Raw genomic sequence first — 15,083 nt, 5'->3', positions numbered from 1 at the left:
CAGCCAATCAATGCTATAGATTTCTGGACCCGACATTATCTCTCCTCGGAAAAAAAGAAACAGACACAAATCAGTGGTACTGAGACACCTTTCTCTCTCTCTCTATCTCTCCCTCATCACCCATCTCTCTTTCCTCCTTTCCTTTCCTTTCCTTTCCTTTCCTCAGTTATTTTTGTCCCTGTGTTGAACTGGGTGTAAGGGAGAGAGGGAAAGAGGGATGGCAGAAGGGTGTGTGTGTATTTGAACAGGCTCTGAAATGACACATTGATTCACGAGCTTCTAAATATTTTCATCTGGCTCCCAGTTTGAACTATTACAGTATGAGTCAATCGGTACCGAATTTCTGTGTGCGTGCGTGTTTGTGTGTGTGTGTGTGTGTGTGTGTGTGCACACAAGTGCATGTGTGTGTATGATCTGCTTATTTTTTGTGGGGGAGAATGTGTTTGAAAGAGTGTGTGGGTGGGATGGTGGGTGTGTGAATGACAGAAAGAAATGCATATGTATGAAGCGTGTTTATGTCAGGGTGTATGAGAAAGATCTGTGTGTATTTGTCTTTCAGTGAGTGTGTGTCTGTGTGTGTGTGTGTCTTTGCCCCTGTATGTGTATCTGTGCGTGTTTGAATGCTCACGGCTTTACACGTGTGTATTTGTGTATGTGTGTTTATGAGTGTGAGAGAGTATTTGTGTTTGGGTGTTTACACACAAGGTACAGGCTGATCATGCCCCGTGTCCTCCCTCCCTCCCTCCCTCCCTCCCTCCCTCCCTCCCTCCTAGGGAGGCCCTGTGCCAAAATCAATAGAGGCTTTCTGATGCATCATGCTGTTGTATGAGTCTGAAACGTGAGAGGGAATATGTCGTCCAGAGGCACACATTGGGACAGGTCCCGTTTTATACAGGTCATTTACACTCTCTTAAACTTCCCCGGTGAATTATTTCATAGACGCACACTTTGAATAAATAATCTAATGCAACATTTCTTATGTTTAGTTTATGTCTGGCATTGGTTTGACCTCCGCATAAGTTTTTCTTTGTAAAAGGTGGGAACCTGATAATGTGCCAGCAGCTGTGAAAACCTGCGGTGGTACACAAGTACAAAGTCTAATCAATGTCAATCAGTAATCAGTCACTTCAACTGTGATTATGATACATAAAAACAAAGAAGTATCTTATCCTACTAAAATACATACTAGTAGCTTAGCTGACTCCACACACAGGACTGTATTACCAAATTACAAATCTGGCCCTCATACCATCATGGCCACTTTATCATCCCTAGCATACAATTGGCTCATTCATCCCCTTCCTCTCCCTTGTAACTATTCCCCAGGTTGTTGGAATGTGTTCTCAGTCAACTTACCTGGTAAAATAAGGGTTAATAAATAACAAATAAAATGTTGAATGCACCACTAACTGATACAATCCATTACCACTAGCATTGCTACATTCTAGCCAGGAAATTCTGGACTTTGCTAGATATCCAGCTAAACGTCAACATGCTAGGAAGTCGAAAAAATAAGATCAAACTTCCAAAAGTTGAACTATCACTTGTAATATTAGGTCAGAGATACTCAAATCAAGCACAGTTACACTTTTTTTTTTGCCTGGTAGGTAACTGCATTCACCTGGTGCACCGGGTCTAAATCAATCCCTGACTAAAGGGCGAGAATGAAAATAAGCGGTGGAAATGGACTCAAGCTCCAGATTTGAGTATCCCTGCAGTAGGTATAGTGCATTTGGAAAGTATTCAGACCCCTTGACTTTTTCCACAGTTTGTTAAGTTACAGCCTTATTCTAAAATCGATTGAAGATCTTTTTCCTGTTATCAATCTACAATACCCCATAATGACAAAGTGAAAACAGGTTTGTAGAAATGTTTGCACATAAAAAAAAATACAAAACAGAAATACCTTATTTACAGAGGTATTCAGAGCTCAGGTGCATCCTGTTTCCACTGATCATCCTTGAGAGGTTTCTACAACTTGATTGGAGTCCACCTGTGGTAAATTTAATTGATTTGACATGATTTGGAAAGAAACACACCTTATAAGGTCCCATAGTTGACAATGCATGTAAGCACGAAAACCAAGCCATGAGGTCGAAGGAATTGTCCGTAGAGCTCTGAGACAGGATTGTGTCGAGGCACAGATCTGGGGAAGGGAACCAAAACATTTCTGTAGCATTGAAGATCCCCAAGAACACAGTGGCCTTCATCATTCTTAAATGGAAGAAGTTTGGAACCACCAAGACTCTTCCTAGAGATGGCCGCCCGGCCAAACTGAGCAATCGGGGGAGAAGGGCCTTGGTCAGGGAGGTGGCAAAGAACCTGATGGTCACTCTGACAGAGCTCCAGAGTTCCTCTGTGGAGATGGGAGAACCTTCCAGAAGGAAAACCATCTCTGCAGCACTCCACCAATCAGGCCTATATGGTATAATGGCCAGACAGAAGCCTCTCCTCAGTAAAAGGCACATGACAGCCCCTTGGAGATTCTCTGGTCTGATGAAACCAAGAACTCTTTGGCCTGAATGCCAAGCATCACGTCTGGAGGAAACCTCGCACCATCCCTACGGTGAAGCATGGTGCTGACAGCATCATGCTGTGGGGATGTTTTACAGCGGCATGTACTGGGAAACTAGTCAGGATGGAGGGAAAGATGAACGGAGCAAAGTACAGAGAGATCCTTGATTAAAACCTGCTCCAGAGTGCTCAGGACCTCAGACTGGGGGGCGACAGTTCACCTTCCAACAGGACAACGACCCTAAGTACACAGCCAAGACAACACAGGAGTGGCTTCGGGACAAGTCTCTGAATGTCCTTGACTGGCCCAACCAGAACCCAAACATGAACCCAATCAAACATCTCTGGAGAGACATGAAAATAGCTGTGCAGCGACACTCCCTATCCAACCTGACAGAGCTTGAGAGAATCTGCAGAGAATAATGGGGGAAACTCCCCAAATACAGGTGTACCTGTGTACCTCAAATACAGGTGTACCTCATACCCAAGAAGACTTGAGGCTGTAATTGCTGCCAAAGGTGCTTCAACAAAGTATTGAGTAGAGGGTCTGAATACTTATGTAAAAGGGATTTAAATTCTTCTTTTTTTAATACATTTGCAAAAAAATATATGATAACTGTTTCTGCTTTGTCATTATGGGTTATTGTGTGTAGATTGATGAGATGGATAGTTGGGTAAAAAGAGAAGAAGCAAATGCAGATTACACAGCATATAAAATGTCCCACTGCCTTTCTCATCTCTCTGCCAAGTCCCTGTTCTTTCCCTAATGAACTCATTTGATGCGTTTTGCCGTCTTCACCTCTATAAGGCTTCATAGAATGCATCTCCCAGACTCGTCTGCTTCTTTAAGATTGGCTGCTCATACTAGGACTGTCCCAGACAATTATAGCTGTTTACTTAACATTTACAATGAGTCGACAAATCTGAGCAATCATCGGCAGATCCGATCAGGGATCGACTAATTAGCATTTCTTATTAAACGATGGTGATGGGTAGTGACTTCAATTACATTTATTTGACAAACGCTACGGGGGCTGATCTAGTCTAGTCGCTAAAGCTTTCAAAATGTATGGATCGCTACATGAAAAAGGGCCCTTTATTGCTAACAATAGATGCCGTACCGCGTACAACACTCAATAAGACAAAAACTTCCAACGCAAACACGTTCCATGTGAATGTAAAATCCCCTTCTCGTTCAAGCCAAATATTTAATCTCTCTTATTTTTTTGTGTGTGACTATGCCATTCCTGCTCTGTGGGAAGAAGGGAAGGGGGGATGAAATAAGAGAAGGAGTGAGGGATCCACAGCGGCAGAGGCAGCACACGCCTCCTCTCTTCCCCACTGCACGTCTATGATGTCATAATCATTCACATCAAAGGCTTTCTGCTCAACACGGCGACTGTCAACCTCCCTGGAGGCGTCATTAAAAAACTAACAGACCCAACCGAGCGAGCCCTGACAGAGACGCATCAAAACTCTGGCAAATCAACACACACACGCACGCAGACACGCACACACACACACACACACACACACACACACACACACACACACACACACACCTATAAATAGGCCGGCTCTGATGTGATGCTGTGTGGTTTCTCCTTGTGGGTTAGTGTGACTGTCAGAGGGAGAATGAAAAGGGGAGGTGAGGGGGAGAAAGAAGGAGATTGAGGCATGGAAAGAAAGAAAGCGAACAAACGTGAAAAAGGACATGTGTGGGCATGTGTGGTAGTGTATACGGTATGTCAACAGAAAGTTAGGAAATAAATACAAATGTGTGTTACATTTGAGAATTAACGTGTGGTGGCGAGCTGCATGGGTGTCGAATTGGTTTGTCATTTGATATTGTTTTTTAAATTTTATTTCACCTTTATTTAACCCAGTAGGCTAGTTGAGAACAAGTTCTCATTTACAACTGCGACCTGGCCAAGATAAAGCAAAGCAGTGTGACACAAACAACACAGAGTTACACATGGAATAAAAAAACATAGTCAATAATACAAGAGAAAAAGTCTATATACAGTGTGTGCAAATGAGGTAGGATAAGGGAGGTAAGGAAATAAATAGGCCATAGTGGAGAGATAATTACAATATAGCAATTAAACACTGGAGTGATAGATGTGCAGAAGATGAATGTGCAAGTAGAGATACTGGGGTGCAAAGGAGCAAAATAAATAAATAACAGTATGGGGATGAGGCAGTTGGATGTGCTATTTACAGATGGGCTATGTACATGTGCAGTGATCTGTGAGCTGCTCTGACAGCTGGTGCTTAAGGTTATTGAGGGAGATACTGTATGAGTCTCCAGCTTCAGTGATTTTTTGCAGTTCGTTTAAGTCATTGGCAGCAGAGAACAGGAAGGAAAGCGGGCCAAAGGAGGAATTGGCTTTAGGGGTGACCAGTGAAATATACAGTTGAAGTCGGAAGTTTACATACATTTAGGTTGGAGTCATTAAAACTTGTTTTTAAACCACTCCACAAATGTCTTGTTAACAAAATATAGTTTTGGCAAGTCAGTTAGGACATCTACTTTGTGCATGACACAAGTAATTTTTCCAACAAATGTTTACAGACAGATTATTTCACTTATAATTCCCTGTATCACAATCCCAGTGGATCAGAAGCCTGAAGGTACCACGTTCATCTGTACAAACAATAGTAGGCAAGTATAAACACCATGGGACCACGCAGCTGTCATACCGCTCAGGAAGGAGACACGTTCTGTCTCCTAAAGATGAACGTACTTTGGTGCGAAAAGTGCAAATCAATCCCAGAACAACAGCAAAGGACCTTGTGAAGATGCTGGAGGAAACAGGTACAAAATTATTTATATCCACAGTAAAACGAGTCCTATATCGACATAACCTGAAAGGTCACTCAGCAAGGAAGAAGCCACTGCTCCAAAACCGCCATAAAAAAGCCAGACTACGGTTTGAAACTGCACATGGGGACAAAGATTATACTTTTTGGAAAATGTCCTCTGGTCTGATGAAACAAAAATAGAACTGTTTGGCCATAATGACAATCGTTATGTTTGGAGGAAAAAGGTGGAGCCTTGCAAGCCGAAGAACACCATCCCAACCGTGAAGCTTGGGGGTGGCAGCATCATGTTGTGGGGGTGCTTTGCTGCAGGAGGGTCTGGTGCACTTCACAAAATAGATGGAATCATGAGGAAGGAACATTATGTGGATATATTGAAGCAACATCTCAAGACATCAGTCTGGAAGTTAAAACTTGGTCGCAAATGGGTCTTCCAAATGGACAATGACCCCAAGCATACTTCCAAAGTTGTGGCAAAATGGCTTAAGGACAACAAAGTCAAGGTATTGGAGTGGCCATCACAAAGCCCTGACCTCACTCCTATAGAAAATGTGTGTGCAGAACTGAAAAGGCGTGTGCGAGCAAGGATGCCAACAAACCTGACTCAGTTACACCAGCTCTGTCAGGAGGAATGGACCAAAAATTCACCCAACTTATTAGGGGAAGGTTGTGGAAGGTTACCAAAACGTTTGACTCAAGTTAAACAATTTAAAGGCAATGCTACCAAATACTATTTGAGTGTATGTAAACTTCTGACCCACTGGGAATGTGATGAAAGAAATAAAAGCTGAAATAAATCATTCTCTCTATTATTATTCTGTAATTTCACATTCTTAAAATAAAGTGGTGATCCTAACTGGCCTAAGACAGGGCATTTTTACTAGGATTAAATGTCAGGAATTGTGAAAAACTGAGTTTAAATGTATTTGGCTAAGGTGTATGTAAACTTCCGACTTCAACTGTACCTGCTGGAGCGCGTGCTATGGGTGGGTGCTGCTATGGTGACCAGTGACCTGAGATAAGGCGGTGCTTTACCTAGCAAAGACATAGATGACCTTGAGCCAGTGGGTTTGGTGAAGAATATGAAGCGAGGGCCAGCTAACGAGAGCATATAGGTCGCAGTGGTGGGTAGTATGTGGGACTTTGCTGACAAAATGGATGGCATTGTGATAGACTGCATCCAATTTGCTGAGTATAGTGTTGGAGGCTATTTTGTAAATGACAACGCCGAAGTCAAGGATCGGTAGTATAGTCAGTTTTACGAGGGTATGTTTGGCAGCATGAGTGAAGGATGCTTTGTTGCAAAATAGGATGCCAATTCTAGATTTAATTTTGGATTGGAGATGCTTAATGGGAGTCTGGAAGGAGAGTTTACAGTCTAACCAGACACCTATGAATTTGTAGTTGTCCACATATTCTAAGTCAGAACCGTCCAGAGTAGCCGTCCAGAGTAGTGATGCTGGACGGGCGGGCCGGTGCGGGCAGCAATCGGTTGAAGAGCATGCATTTACTTTTACTTGCATTTAAGAGCAGTTGGAGGCCACGGAAGGAGAGTTGTATGGCATTGACGCTCGTCTGGAGGTTAGTTAACCCAGTGTCCAAAGAAGGGCCAGAAGTATACAGAATGGTGTCGTCTGTGTAGAGGTTGATCAGAGAATCACCAGCAGCAAGAGCGACATCATTGATGTATACAGAAAAGAGAGTTGGCCCGAGAATTGAACCCTGTGGCACCCCCATAGAGACTGCCAGAGGTCCCAACAGGCCCTCCGATTTGACACACTGAACTCTGTCAGAGAAGTAATTGGTGAACCAGGTGAGGCAGTCATTTGAGACACCAAGGCTATTGAGTCTGCCAATAAGAATGTGGTGATTGACAGAGTCGAAAGCCTTGGCCAGGTCGATGAATAGAGCTGCACAGTATTGTCTCTTATCAATGACGGTTATGATATCAGTTTGGACCTTGAGGGTGGCTGAGGTGCAACCATGACCAGCTCGGAAACCAGATTGCATAGCGGAGAAGGTACGGTGGGATTCGAAATGGTCGGTGATCTGTTTGTTAACTTGGCTTTCGAAGACCTTAGAAAGGCAGGGTAGGATAGATATAGGTCTGTAGCAGTTTGGGTCTAGAGTGTCTCCCCCTTTGAAGAGGGGGATGACTGCGGCAGCTTTCCAATCTTTGGGGATCTCAGACAATACGAAAGAGAGGTTGAACAGGCTAGTAATAGGGGTTGCAACAATTTCGGCGGATAATTTTAGAAAGAGAGGGTCCAGATTGTCTAGCCCAGCTGATTTGTAGGAGTCCAGATTTTGCAGCTCTTTCAGAACATCAGCTATCTGGATTTGGGTGAAGGAGAAATGGGGGAGGCTTGGGCAAGTTGCTGCGGGGGGTAGCCAGGTGGAAAGCACGGCCAGCCGTAGAAAAATGCGTTTATTAATCAGGGGTGACAGTGTTTCCTAGCCTCAGTGCAGTGGGCAGCTGGGAGGAGGTGCTCTTCTTCTCCATGGTCTTTACAGTGTCCCAAAACTTTTTGGAGTTTGTGCTACAGTATGCACATTTCTGTTTGAAAAAGCTAGCCTTTGCTTTCCTAACTGCCTGTGTATATTGGTTCCTAACTTCCCTGAAAAGTTGGATATCGCGGGGGCTATTCGATGCTAATGCAGTACGCCACAGGATGTTTTTGTGCTGGTCAAGGGCAGTAAGGCCTGGAGTGAACCAAGGGTTATATCTGTTCCTGGTTCTACATTTTTTGAATGGGGCATGCTTATTTAAGATGATGAGGAATGCACTTTTAAAGACTAACCAGGCATCCTTTACTGACGGAATGAGGTCAATATCCTTCCAGGATACCCTGGCTAGGTCAATTTGAAAGGCCTGCTCGCTGAAGTGTTTTAGGGAGCGTTTGACAGTGATGAGGGGCGGTCGCTTGACCGCAAACCCACTACGGACGCAGGCAATGAGGCAGTGATCGCTGAGATCCTGGTTGAAGACAGCAGAGGTGTATTTGGAGGGCAGGTTGGTTAGGATGATATCTATGAGGGTGCCCGTGTTTACAGATTTGGGGTTGTACCTGGTAGGTTCATTGATCATTTGTGTGAGATTGAGGGCATCAAGCTTAGATTGTAGGATGGCCGGAGTGTTAAGCATGTCCCAGTTTAGGTCACCTAACAGCATGAGCTCTGAAGATAGATGGGGGGCAATCAATTCACATATGGTGTCCAGTGCACAGCTGGGGGCAGAAGGTGGTCTATAGCAAGCAGCAACGAGAGGTGGATTTTTAAAAGTAGAAGCTCAAATAGTTTGGGCACAGACCTGGATAGTAAGACAGAACTCTGCAGGCTATCTCTGTAGTAGATTGCAACTCCGCCCCCTTTGGCAGTTCTATCTTGTCTGAAAATGTTATAGTTAGGGATGGAAATTTCAGGGCTTTTGTTCTTCCTAAACCAGGATTCGGACACGGCTCGGACATCCGGGTTGGCAGAGTGTGCTAAAGCAGTGAATAAAACAAACTTAGGTAGGAGGCTTCTAATGTTAACATGCATGAAACCAAGGCCTTTACGGGTACAGAAGTCAACAAATGAGAGCGCCTAGGGAGTGGGAGTGGAGCTAAGCACTGCAGGGCCTGGATTAACCTCTACATCACCAGAGGAGCAGAGGAGGAGTAGGATAAGGGTACAGCTAAAGGCTATAAGAACTGGTCGTCTAGTACGTTCGGAACAGAGAGTAAAAGGAGCAGGTTTTTGGTCATGGTAGAATAGATTCAAGGCATAATTTACAGACAAAAGTATGGTAGGATGTGAATACAGTGGAGGTAAACCTAGGCATTCAGTGACGATGAGAATGATATTGTCTCTATAAACATCATTATTTTACCATTAGTTTACCATGTATTCTCCTGGCTGTATGAGAAGGTGCTTGAGGGGATATACAGTACATAGAGCAAATGGGCACCCTCTTCCCTATTTAGTGCACTAGCTCTGGTCAGAAGTAGTACACTATATAGGTCAATAGGGTTCGAAGACTATGACACTGTGGTGGTAACATACCCCTGGCAGGGTCTTCTGCTCGTGGAGGGCATTCTGAGCTTTCAGGGCCGACTCTCTGGTACAGTAGGTAAGGAAGGCACAGCCTGAGAGAGAGGACAGAGAGACGGTAAAGAAATGTTAGCATACTGGGACAAACACTGAGAGACAGCAACTGGAGGAGGAGACCACTCAAAACCATCACAGAGAAAAGCCAAAAACAACACAAACAGCCGTCCCCTGAGTATATATGAGAGAGAGAGAGAGAGAGAGAGAGAGAGAGAGAGAGAGAGAGAGAGAGAGAGAGAGAGAGAGAGAGAGAGAGAGAGAGAGAGAGAGAGAGAGAGAGAGAGAGAGAGAGAGAGAGAGAGAGAGAGAGAGAGAGAGAGAGAGAGAGAGAGAGAGAGAGAGAGAGAGAGAGAGAGAGAGAGAGAGAGAGAGAGAGAGAGAGAGAGAGAGAGAGAGAGAGAGAGAGAGAGAGAGAGAGAGAGGAGAGCTCCACACACACAGCAAGCCTGCAGCTAAAGAATTATATCTCTGTGTGCACAGATCTGTGTGTTCTTTCTTTAAAGACAACCGTTTAGTTTTGCTTACAAAAACTACTTACTCTACAGTATATATGCAGAACAATTTACTTTCCCTATTGCCACTTCTTATATAGCAGAGATTTGGAAACGTGTGAAAGCTAATCTAGCTACAGTAGCTACTTTCTTCCATAACATGTCAAATCTGATGTGTCTCTCCCTGCCAGTCTAAGTCTGCGGTTATCCAGTCGTCCATCGGTATGTGTCAGTCCTCACTTTGCTGTGACAAGGCAGACATTTCCCTGACAGCCTCTCTCTCCGCTCTATATGTTCCCACCATCCCTTGTTTCCTTAGCACCTGGCTGACGTGAGGGGGCTGCCAGAGAAATGCCAGGGACTCTGGCAAATGAGGAGATACCTCGGAAACATGTCACTCACACAGGCCCCCTTGACAGAAAGCCTATGTAGAGCTGTCATAAGGCTGACATAGTATCAGCTATGTCAACTAAGGGGAATCTTATTTAGAACTGTCCAACTTTTGACTGTAAATATTATTATGGAGCCCCTCTATGTACAAATATATACGTAACGCAAGAAACCATGGAACCATGTTCAGAGGACATTTGAAAGCGTTATGCAAACATTCAAGTAACATCGCTACTCACTGACCCCTAAAATCTTGCTTGCATCCCAAATAGCATCATATTCCCTATTAAGTACATTACTATGGGTCTTGGTTAAATATTGGATGGTCAGTCCTTGCATCCGTAGCTCTGTCTATGAATTTAACTTCTTATGGCTGGGGGCAGTATTGAGTTGCTTGGATGAATAAGGTGCCCAGAGTAAACAACCTGCTACTCAGGCCCAGAAGCTAATATATGCATATAAGTAGCAGATTTGGATAGCAAACACTCTGAAGTTTCTAAAACTGTTTGAATGATGTCTGTGAGTATAACAGAACTCATATGGCAGGCAAAAACCTGAGAGAAAATCCAACCAGGAAGCGGGAAATCTGAGGTTTGTAGGTTTGCCTATCCAATATCCAGTGTCTATGGGGTCATATTGCACTTCCTAAGGCTTCCACTAGATGTCAACATTCTTTAGAACCTTGTTTCAGGCTTCTACTGTGAAGGATGAGGGAATGAGAGCTGTTTCAACCAGGTGTCTGGCAGAGTGCCATGAGCTCACTCAGGCGCGCCCCCGTGAGAGGTAGCTGCGTTCCTTTTCATTTTTAAAGACAAAGGAATTCTCCGGTTGAAACATTATCGAAGATTTATGTTAAAAACATCCTAAAGATTGATTCTATACATCGTTTGACATGTTTCTACGAACTGTAATGGAATTTTTTGCCTTTGTCTGGCCTGCGCGTCATGAATTTGGATTTTTTAACTTCTTATGGCTGCAAGGGAAAGTATTGAGTAGCCAGATAAAACATGCCCATTTCAAACGGCCTCGTACTCAATTCTTGCTCGTACAATATGCATATTATTATTACTATTGGATAGAAAACACTCTCTAGTTTCTAAAACCGTTTGAATTATTTCTCTGAGTGAAACAGAACTCGTTCTGCAGCACATTTCCTGACCAGGAAGTGGAATGTCTGAAATCGTCGCTCTGTTCAACTTCCTGCCTATACATGGGCATGGCACGTAAGAGTCTACGTACACTTCATAGGCCTTCCTCTGGATGTCAAGAGGCTGAGAGAGAAGACATTTTGTGTTTATCTTCATCTGAATTGGAATACAAGGTCTTTGTATGACGTGTCCCTCATTTCCGGTACTCTGAAGCGCGCGACTTGGACAGTGGGATTGCCTTCTGTTTTGCTGCCGTTATGGACGACAACTATCTCCGGCTCTGATTTTATTTGATACATGTGACCATATCATCGTAACGTATGTTTTTTCAATATAGTTTAATCAGATTATTGAAATTTTTTCGGGAGTTTTGCCGTGTTCCGTTCTCTGACTTTGTTGACGTTGGAGAGATCTGTGCCACTTGGCTAGTGTGCATGCTAAATGAAGAGGGATATTTGCCGTTCCAGATCAAAACAACGACTGTTCTGGACAAAGGACACCTTGTCCAACATTCTGACGGAAGATCACCAAAAGTAAGAAACATTTTATGATGCTATTTCTAATATCTGTCGTGCATGTGAACTGGTCGTGGGCGCCCAAGTGTTTCTGGCTATTGTGGCTACGCTAATATAACGCTACATTTTGTTTTCGCTGTAAAACATTTAATAAATCGGAAATATTGTCTGGAATCACAAGATGCCTGTCTTTCAATTGCTGTACACTATGTATTTTTCAGAAATGTTTTATGATGAGTAATTAGGTATTTGACGTTGGTGTCTGTAAATATTATGGCTGCTTTCGGTGCAATTTCTGATTGTAGCTGAAATGTAAACTATGATTTATACCTGAAATATGCACATTTTTCGAACAAAACATATGCTATACAATAAATATGTTATCAGACTGTCATCTGATGAAGTTGTTTCTTGGTTAGTGGCTATTTATATCTTTATTTGGTCGAATTTGTGATAGCTACTGATGGAGTAAAAACTGATGGAGTAAGAATAGTGGTGTCTTTTGCTAACGTGGTTAGCTAATAGATTTACATAGTGTCTTCCCTGTAAAACATTTTAAAAATCGGACATGTTGGCTTGATTCACAAGATGTGTACCTTTCATCTGGTGTCTTGGACTTGTTAATGTGTGAAAGTTAAATATTTAAAAAATATATATTTTGAATTTCGCGCCCTGCACTTGAGCTGGATGTTGTCATAAGTGTACCGGTGTCGGGCTGCAGCCCAAACAGGTTAACTAAACACGCAAACAAAAAGGAGGTATTTGGACATAAATTATGGACTTTATCGAACAAAACAAACATTTATTGTGGAACTGGGATTCCTGGGAGTGCATTCTCATGAAGATCATCAAAGCTAAGTGAATATTTATAATGCTATTTCTGATTTCTGTTGACTCCACAACATGGCGGGTACCTGTATGGCTTGTTTTTGTGTCTGAGCGCCGTACTCAGATTATTGCATGGTGTGCTTTTTCCGTAAAGTTTTTTTTAAATCTGACACAGCGGTTGGTTTAACTTCTTATAGCTGCAGGGGCAGTATTGAGTAGCTTGGATGAAAGGTGCACAGAGGTGCCCAGAAAAAACAGCCTGCTCCTCAGTCATAGTTGCTAATATATGCATATTATTATTAGTATTGGATAGAAAACACTCTGAAGTTTCTAAAACTGTTTGAATTTCTGTGAGTATAACAGAACTCATGTGGCAAGCAAAAACCTGAGAAGAAATCCAAACGGGAAGTGGGAATTCTGAGGCTGGTCGATTTTCAACCAAGATCCTATTGAAATCACAGCGAGATATGGATGAGTTTGCACTTCCTACGGGTTCCACTAGATGTCAACAGTCTGTAGAACCTTGTCTGATGCCTCTACTTTGAAGGGGGGCCGAATGAGAGGGGAATTAGTCAGGTCTGCCATGACCTGACCATGCTTTGACCATGCGCATTCACATGAGAGGGAGCTCTGTTCCATCGCTCATCTGAAGTCAACGTAATTCTCCGGTTGGAACGTTATTCAAGATTTATGTTAAAAACATTCTAAAGATTGATTCAATACATCGTTTGACATGTTTCTACTGACTGTTACGGAACTTTTGGACATTTTGTCTGCTTTTAGTGAACGCGCTTCCTGACGTTGGATTTGTTTACCAAACACGCTAACAAAAATAGCTATTTGGACATAAATGATGGACATTACCGAACCAAACAAACATTTCTTGTGGAAGTGGGAGCCCTGGGAGTGCATTCCGACGAAGATCAGCAAAGGTAAGTGAAGATTTATAATGCTTTTTGAGTTTTGTTGACTGCACAATTTGGCAGGTAACTGTATGGCCTGCTTTTGTAGCTGAACGCTGTTTTCAGATTGAATATTGTGTTTTGCCGTAAAGCTTTGTGAAATCTGACACAGCGGTTGCATTTAGAACAAGTGTATCTTTAATTCTATGTAAAACATGTATCTTTCATCAAAGTTTATGATGAGAATTTATGTTATTTGACGTGGCTCTCTGCAATTTCTCCGGATATTTTGGAGGCATTTTTGAACATGGCGCCAATGTAAACTGAGGTTTTTGGATATAAATATGAACTTAATCGAACAAGACATACTGTATATGTATTGTGTAACATGAAGTCCTATGAGTGTCATCTGATGAAGATCTTCAAAGGTTAGTGATTAATTTTATCTCTATTTGTGCTTTTTGTGACTCCTCTCTGTCTGGAAAAATGGCAGAATTTTTCTGTGAGTTGGTGTGTGTGTGAGCAAATTAAGTGTGTGTGTGTGTGTGTGTGTGTGTGTGAGTGTGAGTGTGAGTTAATACAAATAAAATGGTCAATGCAGATATGTAGCCATTTTGTTTGCTATTTGGCAGTCTTATGGCTTGGGGATAGAAGCTGTTCAGGAGTCTGTTGGTGTCAGACTTGTTGCTCTGGTACCGCTTGCCTTGCGGAAGCAGAGAGAACAGTCTATGGCTTGGGTGGATTGAGTCTTAAATTTTTTTCCTGGCCTTCCTTTCACACTGCCTGGTATATATAAATATTGTTTTAATTGAACCTTTATTTAACAAGGCAATTCAGTTAAAGAATAAATTCTTATTTACAATGACGGCCTACCCCGGCCAAACCCGGGCGACGCTGCGTCAATTGTGCGCCGCCCAATGGGACTCCCAATCACGGCCGGATGTGATACAGCCTGGATTCAAACCAGGGACTGTAGTGACGCTTCTTGGCTGTCCGCACCACCCTCTGTAGCACCATGTGATTGAGGGAGGTGCAGTTGCCACACTAAGCAGTGCAGCAGCCAGTAAAGATGCTCTCAATGGTGTATAGCCTTTTGAGGATTTGATGGCCGATGCCAAATCTTTTCAACCTCCTGAGTAGGTTGACTATGTGCTTGTGTGTGGATCGTTTTAAGTCCTCAGTGATTTGGACACCGAGGAATTTGAAGCTCTCAACCCACTCCCCTACAGCCCAGTTGATGTGGATGCGGGCGTGCTCGCCCCCCATATTCCCTGTAGTCCATGATCAGCTCTGGGGTCTTACTGATGCTGAGGGAGAGGTTGTTGTCCTGGCACCACACTGCCAGGTCACTGACCTCCTCCCTATAGGCTGTCTCATCGTTGC

At 43.2% G+C, this 15,083-nt stretch overlaps 1 protein-coding gene across 1 annotated transcript in view; it reads right to left on the bottom strand.

Moving 5' to 3' along the window:
* LOC120064600 (CUGBP Elav-like family member 4) overlaps positions 1–15,083 on the bottom strand; it is a 134,870-nt gene that overhangs the window by 87,194 nt on the left and 32,593 nt on the right. Inside the window, exon 2 of the mRNA XM_039015202.1 lies at positions 9,382–9,464. Coding sequence (XP_038871130.1) covers positions 9,382–9,464 — 83 coding nt within the window. The remainder of the gene's footprint in view (positions 1–9,381; positions 9,465–15,083) is intronic.

Source organism: Salvelinus namaycush, chromosome 20 (genome assembly GCF_016432855.1).
Source record: "Salvelinus namaycush isolate Seneca chromosome 20, SaNama_1.0, whole genome shotgun sequence".
NCBI classification, from domain to species: Eukaryota; Metazoa; Chordata; class Actinopteri; order Salmoniformes; family Salmonidae; genus Salvelinus; species Salvelinus namaycush.
Note: the sequence above shows the minus strand (reverse complement) of the source record. Positions and strands in the feature narration are given on the sequence as shown.